Source organism: Monomorium pharaonis, chromosome 2 (genome assembly GCF_013373865.1).
Source record: "Monomorium pharaonis isolate MP-MQ-018 chromosome 2, ASM1337386v2, whole genome shotgun sequence".
NCBI lineage: Eukaryota > Metazoa > Arthropoda > Insecta > Hymenoptera > Formicidae > Monomorium > Monomorium pharaonis.
Genome location: NC_050468.1, coordinates 3602783 through 3619438, shown reverse-complemented (window position 1 = coordinate 3619438; position 16656 = coordinate 3602783). Strand labels below are relative to the sequence as shown.

The 16656-nt window shown below is 30.8% G+C and overlaps 1 protein-coding gene across 10 annotated transcripts; it reads right to left on the bottom strand.

Moving 5' to 3' along the window:
* Positions 1-2753: 2753 nt before the first annotated feature.
* Positions 2754-5967, bottom strand: LOC105828318. 10 transcript variants are annotated; one of them, XM_012666584.3, is made up of 4 exons: positions 5854-5967; positions 5698-5763; positions 5481-5587; positions 2754-5330 (listed from the first exon to the last, which is right to left on the bottom strand). In XM_012666584.3, the coding sequence occupies exon 4, from the start codon at positions 4845-4847 to the stop codon at positions 3267-3269; it is 1581 nt and encodes a 526-aa protein (XP_012522038.1). In that variant the 5' UTR covers positions 4848-5330; positions 5481-5587; positions 5698-5763; positions 5854-5967; the 3' UTR covers positions 2754-3266. The 10 variants fall into 10 exon arrangements, with proteins under 10 accessions (XP_012522038.1, XP_028046846.1, XP_028046845.1 ...); XM_028191045.2 differs by having other exon boundaries at positions 5717-5763; XM_028191044.2 differs by having other exon boundaries at positions 5698-5752; positions 5854-5956.
* Between the last annotated feature and the right edge of the window lie 10689 nt (positions 5968-16656).

The window sequence follows — 16656 nt, the reverse complement described above, 5'->3', positions numbered from 1 at the left end:
TGCTGTGTCCGTTTATTACTGTGCGCATCTGGGACGCTCCCAATATTGACCACGTCACTATTGACCACGCGTCAATATTGCCCACGTCATTATTGCCCACGCGTCAATATTGGCCACGTCACTATTGCCACGCGTCAATATTGACCACGTCACTATTGGCCACGCATCAATATTGCCCACGTCATTATTGCCCACGCGTCAATATTGATCACGCGTCAATATTGTCAACGTCAATATTAATCCTTTTTTTTTTAATTTGTTTGTATGTTATGAAATGTTATTAAAAAAGTTTTTGAGTGATCCAAATTTATTGAAACAGTGAAACATTTTATTTCGTTCGTAGAAGTTAGCCAAAATTTGGTTAGGTCTGTCAAAACTCTATACAAAATTGCATAGGTAGTTTCCCTTCTAAAATATTGAATAATTTCAGACATAAGATATGTTTTCAGACAAATATTGACAAACAAATACATCCACATGAAATTATAATTTGTGTATTCCTTGTAAAAAGCATGTTTTCTAAATATATGTGATAATATATGTTAAATGTATGTTATATCTTATAGCATTAGTATAAAGCCCTATTCATAAGTGAAAAATATGCTGCTGTTAATATTGACTACAGAGAATATCTGTTTTTGATATAATTGTTCAAAGTTCGTAATGCACAGACGTTAGATATTTTCAATCGGGTTGGAGATTAGTCGTATTTAATAATTATAATTCGATATATTTAAAGAGATATATATACATTTGGGAATTGATGATTTTGACGACATCTAGAAACTACCATATATTATTGCATACATTAGAGTACATTGACTCTCTGATGCATACATGGCTAATATTTTTGAAATACAACTTATTATATATGTATAAACAAATAATTACAGATTGATGATTACAACGACATTAAAAAATTTTATACATGGATACATAATGTTGATGATTAACTGAGTAAATTAACTATCTAACATATACATATACATAAACACATTTTTTTAAATATAACATATTAGTAAGTATACATAAATAATTAACTAAGAAATGACGATTTCCATGACACTATATCATTTTACAGTGACATGTGATTTGTTAGGAATTTTATTTATTTACATAATTTTAATCATATATTTAATGTAACAAGCATACATTAAAAAAAATTTTAAACACAACAATATAAAATAATACAATTTACAAAAATAATAGTAATTTAAAATTTTAATTTAGTCCAATTAATTAAATCATTTTACTTAATTGTAAATATGTATACCTTGGACAACTCGTAAGTAAAATGCATAATCGGGCAAAATAGCACATTGAATAGACATAGATTCAATAAAATTTTCTTCATGAATTTTCCCAAGCTGAACATTGAAATTTTTAATATTTAGAGATTATTTCAATGTCGTAATAACCATGCAAACAGCACTTGTTCACAGTAGTATTTATATAATCTAATTTAGAAAGCCTCAACCCGAGAACATTGATTCATACAATATCTTACGCTTTCATACTAATTTCTTTTTAAACATGAAATATCAAGATTTGGCTAGTTAATCTGTCAGATTAGTTGCATTTATTAGTATTAGAACTTGTATTGGTCTCAACAAAGGGTTAATAATGTAATGCAAGGAGTGTATAACAATGCACTCTTTCACTTTGTAAAATAAGCAACACATACATATGTTAAAAATATAACTTCAATACACATAAATTTTTTGATAAAATTAAAATATAAAGGTGTTGCTTCTTCAATTAAAATCGAGTAAGATTTGAAGAGAATTAATAATTAAGTTTCAGTGATAACAATTCGTTGTTGTTAAAATATCTTTATTTTACTTATGTAACTGCATTCCTTAGTTTTATCTGCACAATTTACTTCGCAAAATAAAGTATAGTCATAAACTAAGTTACATCAGCAACATTAAAAATAAAATCACATAAATTTGATTAAATTTTAGAATTATACGCAATATATAACACTTTGCATCTTACACCCATTCACTGAATCACAAATATACAAGACGAATTAAAAACAAATGTGATTATCTAAACATATATTACAAGAAAGAAAGTTATATTTTTTCTTCAATAAATACAAATGATTAGTCAAGCTGCAATGTTGATGACTTCGTTACATTGCACAAGATTCAGATAGCGGAGACAATAATGATGATCTCATGCTGAAATGAATCCCATGTATTGTAACTGCATGGATTCTTTTGTAATTTCTGTTGCCACTTCTTTAATATTATTTAAATTAACACAGTTGTGAATACCAATTCACCTCACTTGTGACAATCACACAATATACATTTAATAAAATGCAAATATAATTTTAAAAACATAAAGCACGGCACTTCAATTACTACAAATTTCGATAATTATTTAGTTTAAACACATCACCTCAAATATCTCGAGATATTAATCGTTAAAGTTGGCGAATATTCAGGTTATGAAACCTGTTACACCGACGAAACGTAACGACATGAGATCACAGTGTTACCAGATCGAAACTATGCTTTTTCACCAACTCTTAAACCTAAAGTTTCCAAATTTCCCCATGTTTGATAACATTTCATCAAATTGATTTAATTTTTCACCAACTCTCTCTTACATTTCTAATTTTAATTAGATTATAGATAATTAATTATAATTTTTAATTTAACAAATATTGGAACAATCATATTTCTTTTCTTTTAGAAATGATTAAGTTATTGATTATCACAAAACAATAAAATAGTTATAAATAATTTTTTAACATTGCTTTATTTATGAACATAAGAATACGTACACGTAGAATTATTTTTAGCATAAAATAAAATTGCACAAAATAAAACATAATATACAAAATATATAATCTTTTATATATTTTTTATAAACTAAAATAATTTATTATGATGTTCAAACACATTGCAGGCAAAATAAAAATATAGAAATAATCCTTTCTACGTTTAATAATATATAATTATTAATTTTTGACGTAAAAATTATAAAAGCCATTTCGATAAATTCTGATTTCAATAAAATTAATATCGACGATTAATTAACAAGAATAGTTTAATCGGAGATGATCGAAGATATTCATTTTAAAAGTAAAAAATATATAATATAAAGTGAAGAATATAAAATGTGTGTGTGTGTGTGTGTGTGTGTGTGTGTGTGTGTGTGTGTGTGTGTGTGTGAAGAATATACAGTATCAAATAATTATATAATGTTTCAAATTATTTGCACACAAATAACTTACAATATTCCATAAAAAATTAATACATCATTTTGTTGTGATGTTCAAGCACATTAGAAGTGATATGAAAGTTAAAACAGTTCTTTCCATGTTCATTTATTAATCTTTTACTATGAAGAATACCTGATAATGTTGCACTTCCTAATCTATTCCTAACTTTAGTTTTATTAAGATTTATTGCACTAAAAACCCTCTCCACACAAGCACTGCTATGTGGTAATGTTAAAAGATATGACACCAATTTATTAATTTCTGGATATTCTAAACTCTCATCACCCTTTCTTCTTTCACAAATTAATTTCCTATAATTTATTACATTTTTAGTTTCTGGTTTATTTGACATATTAATAATTGATCTCCATTCTCTGTCCAATGCATTTAAATCAGTAATTAAATGTGGCATTTTTATAGATAAATGTATTAATGTCTCGGTGGAGCTGATTTTGTCTGGGTTTAGGAATGAAAGTAGTTTCAGTACTGCCATTTCAGAGGAATTAAATGGAAATCTCTTATAAATTTCATGGGCGCAATTAATATAAAAGTCCATACATCGTAATCTAAAGTGCTTTTCTTCTTCATTAGATAAATTATTTCCTTCTAATGCTAATGCAACTTTTGGGCCACAATATATTTTATCAAGAGGCATATAGTTTATTGGATTTCTATACTGGATTTGTGTAACATCTGTTGTTTCTAAGTATTCTGGTTTTATATAGTAACTTAATAATGTCCTGTAAGCATTTTCCATTTTATCATACAAGAGATAGATTTTTGGAGTCTCAGATTGAAATTCAAGATTTAAATCATTAAAAATTGGCAAGACATATTCCAGAAATTGCAAATATAATTTGGTCGGTGGATTTAATAAATTTTCGTAAATTTCAGAAGCAGCAGTTATTCCATCAAATCGTTCTGCTTGAAAGTAAAGGATAAGTGCTTCATATTGCTCTAGAATCCTATTTACTACTAATTGCAGAGATAACCAACGTGTTTGTGCTGGTTGGAGAAGTTTATGAGGTTTTAAATTCAAAAAAACTTGGAAATCTTTAAATTGTGATTGTCTTTTGAAGCTGTACTGCATATACGTATAAATATTTCTGACAAATTTTTCAAGATAATTAGGAAGACTTGCACATGCATGTGAAACACACAGTGCCAAAGAATGATAAACACATTTTATAACAAATAAATTAGGTATGTCAGTAAGTAAAGTTTTTAAGGAATGATTACGACCCATCATTGCATGAGCACCATCAGCAGCAAAAGCGATCATGTTTAACTTGTAAGGTATATTATTTTCTTTAAAAAAATTAACAATGGTATCATATAAACTTTGTGCTGAAGCATTTTTTATCTCTATTAAAGCTAAAAATTTATCATGAATTTGAAAGTTTATATTTACACGTATCACTAATGCCAAATGTTTTACTGAACTATGATCAGTTGATTCGTCAACTAACAATGAAAATTGGTTTATCCTGAGTTGATCTACTAATGCATTAAAGCTACTTTTGCCTATGACATTATTAATTATTGATGTACATTTTGTTCGATTACAAGATAATTTATTTATGTTCTCATCTTTTATATCTTTCTGCATTTGTTTGAACAGTTCTACTAAATGATCTACAACATTAATAGATATATTGTGCTCAGCTATAAATGCAGCAAGTCTTATTTCATTTTTTTAAATAATACTTTTTGGCTTAATTTTAAAAGTTTGTGTCACAGGAGGTTGCAAAATAACAGCTGTTGTTTTGTCTTGATGTTTTTTAGAAGACATATGTTTTTGTAATGCTGCCGTACCCCCAATATAATCTTTGGCACATATTTTACATTTAAAATAGGTGTTACCAAGTGTGGAGGGTTGAATACAATTCATAAATTTAGGATTGGACTCCCATTCACTTCTATACTTGTGAGCATAGATTCGATCTTTTTTTAAAGATTTTGAAGTTGATTCTTCTTCTTGATTAATAATGGATACATCATCGATATCATTAATTAAATCAATGCTTCTCTTTGTGGCAGAAGAAAATGATGAATCTGCCTTACGCATAATGAATTTATCCATATTGAACTGCTGCAAATACGAAATATGATAGCTTAATTTTTACTACATTTACAATAATGAAAAACGTAACCATCATATGCACATATAATAGAATGTTACTTTTATTGTCACTAATTAATTAATAAAAATTAATATTTATAAAAAGCAAAAATACATTACCTGATATTAAATAATTAATATTTTTGTTTAATACTAATTAAAAACTAGTAATTGTTCAATTTAGGTACGTTTCAAAATAAGGCTGTGTTTCAAAATAATTGTCTGCGCTGAAAAACATAGGACCGATTGTTCCACCTTCTTGGTAAATTTATTTATTAAATAAACATGCGTTTATCTTCATTTTTTTTTATATAAATAAAGATAGACACATATTTACCTAATAGGTAAAAGTTTACTAAGAAATTGGAACAACCGGCCTATAGTAATATAACCTGTAAATAAACTATAATAATTTTAGAACTGAGTTTATTTTAAAAAATATTGGTTACACGACATTTTCCCGAAAACTAGATGAGAAAATGTTGGTACTAACAAATTCTTTAGGCAATATAATTTCAATTTCCGCAGGTTAGTAACACTGTGACTGGTCACATACGCACACATACGCACACATTCGTCAAAACGACTCTGCACACACGGATTTACTACTTCACAGTGTTACTAACCTGCGGAAATTGAAATTGTATTGCCTAGAGAATTTATTAGTACCAACATTTTCTCATCTAGTTTTCGGGAAAATGTCGTGTAACCAAATATTTTTCAGCCAATCAAAGAATTCATGGAAATATTATACTTATCAGCCAATCAAAAGACTGATATGTGATCGGTTGCCATTCTCTCTTTAGGTTTGTTCGCCTTGCTTACACTTCTTGCACTCAATATTTTCGCTTTCTTTCTCTTCAACGCTTGAATAATATATTTATCTTGTTTCAAGTACAAACATTTCTGGGGATTTCAAGCAACGCGAAAAGACCGTTCATAGGCTGTCTAAATTCACCAGAATTTGCATTTTTTCCAAAAAAATCTAACAGTTTTCAAAATAACAAAAACATCACCAAATTTGGTGAAATTTCACCAGGATTGGCAACTCTGTGAGATCATGCTCCGCGACCACGTGCGCACGCTCGGTGACCACATACACTCTTTGATCATTGGCCTGTCCTTTTTAGCTGCACTGCTGCACTGATGCAATAAGTTAAATGAGAGGTTTGTTCTTGGTAGCTGTACTACTGTACTGGTGCAATTAAAGCCCTATAATCAAATGGTCTGTTCTTTCTAGCTGCATTGTTGCACCGGTGCAATAAGTTAAAGTAAGACAAGTATATTTTTTCTCATTCTAACTTATTGCACCAGTGCAACAGTGCAGATAGAAAGAACAGACCAAAGGATTCGCCAATGGCGAACACAATTTTGATTGGTCACTTGAGTCACATGGTTTATCCGCCATTGTGTACCCACGCTGGACGAGGAAGAGGAGAGAGTGCTTTGTGTTGAGCAGTATAGGTTAAAGGAATATGTGTCAGAAATTATAAGGTAATTCAATCTCTGCACTCTCGAGGGTCACTATATTTTGACGATACACTCAGGAAAAATAAGAAAAATTAAATTTGCATTTGTTATATGGCTGCGTACAACTTGGAGCAGGCTCGCATTGTTTACTATCTCCACTACTCCAGACTCCAGCCCCAGATCCCAGCCCCCATCCAGTCTCCGTATGGGTACAAGATGGTGGATAGCAGTCATGGTGGGGGGCCATTGGCGCATCTTTGATTATAGGTCTTTAGGTGCAATAAGTTAGAATGAGAAAAAATATATTTCTCTCATTCTAACTTATTGCAGCAGTGCAGCGATGAAGAACAGGCCTGAGATAAAATATATTTGGCCGGAATTCATAGTCGAATCTTATTTAAGTTCCAGCTTAAGCACGATCTTGAGACGTCAATGCTGTTATTTCATTGGTTAAATAAGTCTCAAGTCGGCTCGAAGCTAGACTTAAGACAATGCTTGAGCTTAAGATTGGTCTATGGCCGGTATTCATAGTCGGGTCTTATATTTAAGATCATCTTAAGTACTGTCTTAAGATGCCATCAACCAGTCACAGAGCCGTATTAGCATCTTAAGACATTGCTTGAGACGATCTTGAAATAAGATTTGACTATGAATACCGGCCTATGAATCCCGTCCTTTGTCTCACTTTAGGCCTCGTTCTTTGTCGCGCACTGCTGTACTGGTGCAATAAGTTAGAATGGAAAAAAATATTTCTGTCTTAAGGTGCCTTTTCACACTGACATTTAACGCTCATTTTCAGCGTCAAAAGACATTACGTGACTAAAAATAAAGATACCCCATTCGTCATTTTTAGTCACGTGATGTCTTTTTACGCTAAAAATGAGCGTCAAGCGTCAGCGTGAAAAGGCACTTTTATTCTAGCTTATTGCACCAGTGCAGCAGTGCAGCGACGAAGAACAGCTTCCATAACTTGTTGCACCAGTGTAACTAAAATGAAAAAGCCACATGGGTCTGTTCGCGTCATGCTCCGACGTGCTCCTATTCACCACAACGCACTCCAATTGATTCCGATGACACCAGCTTATATAGCGTTTTCGACCGGCCTGGGTTAATCGCTCCGGGAGCGATTAATGACGTCATGAGACCAATCACAGCCATTCTTTTCAAGAAGGGAATAACTGTGATTGGCCAGTTCTAGAGAAAAAGAAACAAACGGGTTAACCCAGCACTGAGTATCGATCATGTAATTTTTTCCCTGGGGCGGAAACGTGAAAAGTGAAACGTTTCGAGTTACTGTCTCTTTCTATTCAACACCAATAGAAAAAGATAGTTACATGAAACTTTTCACGTTTCCGCCTTAAGGAAAAAATTACATGATCGCTGCCTTGCTGGTTGAAAACGCCATTAGAGTGCGTTGGAGTAAGTAGGAGCCACTGAAATAATAGTATTGTTCGTTTAATAGTTTCTGTTCTGGGTCTACTCGGAGCAGATAGCATTGGTGCAATAAGTTAGAATGAGAAAAAACCCAAGCAGACCAACGCACTCTAATAGGTTGGCATTAGAGATACTATAACAGAGATTTGCCAATGTGCCGTCTTACCTCTGTGAAGTTAGCCAGCCAACTTCAGCTTTAACAATTTTCATCAATTGGTATCGTTTGGTGGTCGTTTGGTGGTGTTTGGTGGTCCAGTCCCATCGTTTGGTGGTTAGCCGTTCTCCTGTAATATCAAAAATAAAATTTGGGTGTGAAGTTAGCCCGACATTGTTTATTTTTGCACCAATTTTAATTTCAAGTAGCTCATTCGATTCGGAATCGTTTGGTGGTCACGAATATGCTAATGAAATCGTTTGGTGGTCAACCGTTTTCGTAGAAATTATAAAAAAGCGTTTTTGAGTATCTCTAGTTTTGGTAACACTGGAAATTCCCCACATGAATATTATTTATCATACAAATTCATTTTCAAAGGCGTCATCAGATGTAAAATCGTTTGGTGGTCACGAATAAACTAATGAAATCGTTTGGTGATCATCCGTTTTCGTAAAAATTTGAAAAAACCGTTTTTGATTGGCATCATTGTAAACTCACTAGAGAGATATTATTTTTCATACAAATTCACTTTCAAAGGCATTAAAGCGGGTCACACACACTTTCCGTAGAACGTAACAGTAAGGTTTTGACCAATCACGTACTTGATTTAGTCGCTTACTGTTACGGTCGCCCAATCCAACATGTCGAAATCTTACTGTTACGTTCTACGGAAAGTGTGTGTGACCAGCTTAATGGATGTAAAATCGTTTGGTGGTCACGAATATATTAATTAAAACGTTTGGTGGTTTATCTCATCGGCAAAAAACCTGAATGACGCGTGCAATTAAATATTAAATATAACACTTAAATTTTTCTAGGGAGTTATACAACAAGGCCATTCGGAAGCATTTTTTCTGTAATATTAAAGAAAACGGTGGACCACCAAACGTTTTAATTAATATATTCGTGACCACCAAACAATTTTACATCCAATAATGCCTTTGAAAGTGAATTTGTACAAAAAATAATATTTTTCTAGTGAGTTTACAATGATGCCAATCGAAAACGGTTTTTTTCGAATTTTTACGAAAACGGATGACCATCAAACGATTTCGTTATTATATTCGCGACCACCAAACGATTACGCATCGAATGACTTCTCGCAAAGTCAAATTGGTCGAGAAAAGTAAAATTTATTCAGCTAATTCCAAAGTGTGACATGACCTGACCCTAACAAAAAGTCCCACGCAATCATTTAGCTCTTTTGACGACGTGATGAACCACCAAACGTTTTAATTATGAAATTCGCGACCACCAAACGATTACGCGTCGAATGACCCCTCGCAAAGCGAAATTGGTAGAAAAATGAAAATTTTTTCGCTAATTCGGCGATGTCACATAGTGACCTATCCGCATGAAACGTGCGCACGCTGTCATTCAGGTTTTTTGCCGACGAGACGAACCACCAAACATTTTAATTACGAAATTCGCGACCACCAAACGATTACGCGTCGAATGACCCCTCATAAAGTGAAATTGATAAAAAAATGAAAATTTTTCCATTTATTCCGCAATGTCTCCTAGTGACCTATCCGCATGAAACGCGCACACAACGTCATTTACCATTTTTTGACGACGACGTTAACCACCAAACGTTTTAATTACGAAATTAGCGACCACCAAACGATTACGCGTCGATAATCCTTCGCGAAGTAAATTTGCTTGAAAAATCAAATGGTTCTAGGGAGTTATACAGCAAAGCCATTGGGAAGCATTTTTTTGGTAATATTAAAGAAAACGGTGGACCACCAAACGTTTTAATTAATATATTTGTGACCACCAAACGATTTTACATCCAATAACGCCTTTGAAAGTGAAATTGTATGAAAAATAATATTCGTTTGGGGAAATTTGCATGATGCTACTCAAAAACTTTTTTCTAATTTCTACGAAAACGGTTGACCACCAAACGATTTCATTAGCATATTCGTGACCACCAAACGATTCCGAATCGAATGAGCTACTTGAAATTAAAATTGGTGCAAAAATAAACAATGTCGGGCTAACTTCACACTCAAATTTTATTTTTGATATTACAAGAGAACGGCTAACGGTAAGGAGCCAAAATCCATAAAAAACTAGGGGAGAATGTTGGCAATGATGGAAAATCTCTAGAATCCATAAATTTATTTCTGAAGTTGACAACACTGTGGTGCTTTCGGGAGTAGCATGGGAGATGCGTGTAGTGCAGAACCGTGATTGTGACAGATGGTGCATGAAAGACCAAAATAACCTCGCGGAGATGACAGGTCAGCAAGACACAGGTTAGTGCTAAATATTAAACTTTAATGAGATTATTAATTTAGGATCTTTACAATACGAGTTACTGTAAACTGTCTTTGCTGTTTAATTCTGACTGCATTTACTATGTAAAGATTATCTTTCTTATAAAATTATGTGATATTTACTACATGTTTACTTTAATAATTAAATAAATAAATAAATAAAACCAGAGTTGTATTTATTAATTAATTTAACACTAAAGTCATTTGTGTTGTAAAGATCCTAAATTAATAATCTCAGATCAGTCTTTCTATAATAGTATTGATATTACAATGTAAAATAATATTATTATCACCAAAATACCAAGAATAATATGAGATGATTATTATTTCTTAAAGGATACAAATGTATAAATACTTTTTTGTAAAGATTTAATGATCATACAGACCCATCAAAAGTAAAAGATTAATTACTAATTAATACAGACCTATCAAAGGTAAAAGATTAATTACTAATTAATCTTTTATTTTTGATGGATCTATATAATCATTAAATCTTTACAAAAAAGGATTTATATGTTTATATCTTTTAAGAAATAATAATTCTATATTATTTTTGGTATTTTGGTAATAATAATATAATTTTACATTGTAATATCAATACTATTATAGAAAAACTGATCTGAGATTATTAATTTAGGATCTTTACAACACAAATGACTTTAGTGTTAAATTAATTAATAAATACAACTCTGGTTTTATTTATTTATTTATTTAATTATTAAAGTAAACATGTAGTAAATATCACATAATTTTATAAGAAAGATAATCTTTACATAGTAAATGCAGTCAGAATTAAACAGCAAAGACAGTTTACAGTAACTCGTATTGTAAAGATCCTAAATTAATAATCTCATTAAAGTTTAATATTTAGCACTAACCTGTGTCTTGCTGACCTGTCATCTCCGCGAGGTTATTTTGGTCTTTTATGCACCATCTGTCACAATCACGGTTCTGCACTACACGCATCTCCCATGCTACTCCCGAAAGCACCACAGTGTTGTCAACTTCAGAAATAAATTTATGGATTCTAGAGATTTTCCATCATTGCCAACATTCTCCCCTAGTTTTTTATGGATTTTGGCTCCTTACCCGGCTAACCACCAAACGATGGGACTGGACCACCAAACACCACCAAACGACCACCAAACGATACCAATTGGTGAAAATTGTTAAAGCTGAAGTTGGCTGGCTAACTTCACAGAGGTTGCCGTCTTGGGGTAAAACCGGATATCGGATATGACGTTTTCGATGGCGGTTTATTTTGATTGTAAATGCAAGAATACAATATGTATATATATATATTTTTATTTGTAGTTATTGATATTTAATAATCGTGAACAAAATAAATATTAAAACACAATCCTATCTAAAAAAGGAGATGTTAAATCGAATCGAATTTATTGTTGCCGCTTTTCCGAGATGCTGATTGGCTGTCTCGCTATTTCGTTGTTAAGTGCGTTGTGACTTTCTTCACTTCGTGTCATTTCCAGCTGTCAAACTACTTCGTGTCATTTTCAGCTGTCAAACTGTCACTTTTGATAGTTGATCGAAATAATTACAAAAAATCAGGGAAAAAGAAAAAAGAGCCAAATAAAAAATTACGAGAGGAAGAAAAAGAGAGAGAGAGAGAGAGAGGGAGGAGGGGGAGGGGAGAAGTAAAAAAAAGTTTAATTTTTTATAATTAAACACATTAAGTATTTTATTTCTGAAAACAATAATATTTATATATATATATATAATTTTTGAAAATGATTTTTTCCTTTGAATGTTTTTTGCTTTTCTTCCTTCCTTTTACAACATAAAGTTTGTTTTGTCAAAATTAGAATTTTTAATTTGATTTAGCTGCGTTTTTATTATTAATATATCTAAATGTTTTTTATTTAAGGTTAAAGAAAATAAGCATTATATTAAAAAAAGAAAGAAAGAAATAGAAGGAGCAGAGAGTAAGAGAAGAAAGAAACATTAAAAAGGTATAAACAGAGAACAGAAATAAAAAAGATACATAATATTAATGAGTCAGATGTAGAAAATCAATATATTATTCGGTTTGTAGTTAATATTGACGCCAAACTGGTAGATATATTGATTTTCTTATAGCTGTTTTAAAATCAATTAATATAGCTGATACGGATCTAAAATCATATATACACTGCAAAAAATGTAATGTATCCAATAAGATATGTAATTGAAAACTGCCTACTCAATGCAATACCATATGTTATTGCAGTATCAACATTGTACTTGCCTTAACGGTAAATATTGTATTAAGTATTTTATGTAGTTGGCAGCCCGCAATTACATATGTTATTGGTTATATTTTTTTTTCTGTGTGTGTATTTTTTTATGTGTGCATGCGCACGCGCTTGTGTGTGTATGTGTGTAAAATTATGTAAATTTATAAATAATTATTGTACATAATATTATATAAAAACATGTTTTTATATAATACACACACATATATGTGTGTATGTATTTATTCACAAAAAGTTAAATAATTAAGTAAATAATAATTTTTAATAAAATATGTTTTTATATAATATTATGTAGTTATTTATAAAATTACACTTACACTTTTTTATTCAAAATTGCAGAAGATAAAGGATAGATTAAAGAAAGGGAAAGAGATGAAGAAAAGAAAGAAGAATAGGAAAAGAGAGAGAAGATTCAAGAAAGCATAATTCTTTTAAATTAGTAAAGATTAAGACATTTTCTTATAAAAACGGAGGGAGAAAAAAAAAGACAAGAAAGGTATATAATAATTATAGATTAGGTGATGGTTGTGCAGGAGGAGTTACAATTTTTTATAAGAAGGATATATTACATATTACTAATGAAAAAAACATTTTAAATAATCTGGATATTTTAGGTATTAAAATCAATTTAAAAAATAAAAATAAAATCTAATATATTAGTATTTATAGAAGACAAAATTTAATGGTAAAATAGAAGACAAAAGAACATAGAAACAAAAAATCATGGAGTACATTCCATCGGATTTTGAGACAGCTATAAAAAAATCGATATATCTATCCGTTTGGAGTCAACGTTAATTACAACCGAACGATATATTGATTTTTTATACCTGACTCAACTTAATGATTATTAATATTATGTACCTTTTTATAATATTATATAAAAATAGATTTTATTAGAAAATAAATATTATTTATTTAAATGTTTTTAAATTTTTATTTTTTATAAATATCTGTATATGTATATATATATAAATGTACATATACATATGCATGTATATATATTTATGTTTATCTTTAAAATATCGAATTTTTACAATACACAGAGCATTGTAAAAATTAATTTCGGCAATAGGCTGACAATTGCAGAAAATATCGAATTTTTACAATACACAGAGCATTGTAAAAATTAATTTCGGCAATAGGCTGACAATTGCAGAAAATATCGAATTTTTGCAATACACAGAGCATTGTAAAAATTAATTTCGGCAATAGGCTGACAATTGCAGAAAATATCGAATTTTTACAATACACAGAGCATTGTAAAAATTAATTTCGGCAATAGGCTGACAATTGCAGAAAATATCGAATTTTTACAATACACAGAGCATTGTAAAAATTAATTTCGGCAATAGGCTGACAATTGCAGAAAATATCGAATTTTTACAATACACAGAGCATTGTAAAAAATAATTTCGGCAATAGGCTGACAATTGCAGAAAATATCGAATTTTTGCAATACACAGAGCATTGTAAAAATTAATTTCGGCAATAGGCTGACAATTGCTGAAAATATCGAATTTTTACAATACACAGAGCATTGTAAAAAATAATTTCTGCAATAGGCTGACAATTGCAGAAAATATCGAATTTTTGCAATACACAGAGCATTGTAAAAAATAATTTCTGCAATAGGCTGACAATTGCAGAAAATATCGAATTTTTACAATACACAGAGCATTGTATTCGCACTTAACAAATCAAACTTTCGCCTAGGGATTCTCAAAGTAGAGTCTTTGCCCTTTAATTAAAAAAAAAGTACATGTAATTTAGATGATTTTTCGCAAAGTTGCATCATTTTGAAGATTGCCTAAAATTTGGTCAAAATTTTTGTCTCGTTTTATTTTGCGCCAGTGTATATATACATAAATATTTATAAAAAATAAAAAGTTTAAAAAAATTGCAAGAATTAAGTGATAGGTAGAAGGAAAGAGAGAGAGAGAGAGAGAGAGAGAGAGAGAGAGAGAGAGAGAGAGAGAAGGAAAGAGAGAGAGAGAGAGAGAGAGAGAGAGAAAGAGAGATTTCGGGAAGGTAACATTTGCATTTTAAATATTTTGAAAAAAAGGAATCTTAAACTCTTAATTCTCATTTCTTATTAATTATCATTCTTAATAATTATTATTTTTTATTAATTATTATTTTCGTTAAATATCATTTGCGTTTTAATTATTTAGACATTTTGTGTATTTTAATAGAAGAAAAGGAATGAGATTAGAGAGAAAGAATTGAGATCCAAAGAGTTTAAAAAGAAATCCAGAAAGTGAAAGTGTTGAAATTTGATTGAAAATTATCAGGTAACAATACATGTAATATTATAAATTTTAATTTATTAAAAAATTTAATTTTAATGATGTATTATTAAGGCATAAGATTAAAAAAATTCAATTTTAAAGTTGTTGAATGCTTATTATTAGAAGTTGTTGAAATGGTCAGAGAAAGACAGTGAGTTTTATCGAAAGAGATTAGAAAAGGAAAGAGATTAGATAAAAGGAAATTGTTATTGAGAGAGATTAAACAAGAAAGCCAGAAAGTAAAAGTTTTGAAAATTGATTGAAAATTAACAGGTAACATTACATATAATATATTATAATTTTTAATTTATTTAAAGGGGATTAAGTATGGAGATAAAGTATGTAAGAATGATATTAAGAAACTTGAAAATATAATATAATTACTAATTTGTGTTTAGAGAGAGAGAGAGAGAGGGGGGAGAGTGGGAGAGCGTGAGAGATAAAGAAGAGGATTAAATAAGAAAGTAAAGTGTAAGAGTAATATTGAACAATATGAAAATAATATAATTAATATAATTAATAATATAATTAATAATTTAGAGAGGGGGAGAAGGAGCGTGAGATAGAGAAGGGCATTAAATATGATAAAGTGTGTGAGAGTAATATTACAGAAAAAAAAAAAGTGCAATGTTCAATATAAAAATGCTAAGTGGCGCGCGCGAAGCGCGCGCAATGTTGTGTTCTAGTATATTTAAAAAAAAGGTTTAGGCATATTTCATTAATTTTCCCATGTAAGGTTAAGTAATATAAATTGATTATTAAGAAATTATATATTATTATATATAAATACATATTATGTTTATATACACATTATGTATTATAAATATAATTTAAGCATTGTATTTAGACTCATAGAAAAATATGTGCAACCTCAGGTTTCTCTCTGATTTTATATTCTATTTGGTAGACACGTAGACACTCTGTTTTTTTTTGACAGGTGACAGGGTAGGTCGACTAGGCTTTCTCTGTCAGTTATATCTATCTTTCTCTCTCATACTTCCGGTTATACCCCAAGCGACGGGAGCCAATCAGAAATCGTTAACGCATCGACGAATCTCTTGTGGTTTGTTCGCGTCGCCATGCTCCGACATGCTCCTACTCACTCCAACGCATTCTAATAGGTTGGCGTCATCGGAATCAACGTATTGGAGTGCGTTGGGGTGAATAGGAGCATGTTGGGGCATGTGACGCGAACAGACCTTCTGTTATAATATCTCTAGTTGGCATCATCGGAATCGATCTATTAGATTGCGTTGATCTGCTTGGGTTTGTGCTCCGAGTAGACCCAGAACAGACAAAACGAACAAGGCTATAATATAACCGGAAGTGCGGCTACAGAATCCTTGGGTGCATTCGTTTACGTAGTGGCTGCTGCAGATGTCGTTCATTTATCCTTGTTTAACACGTTAG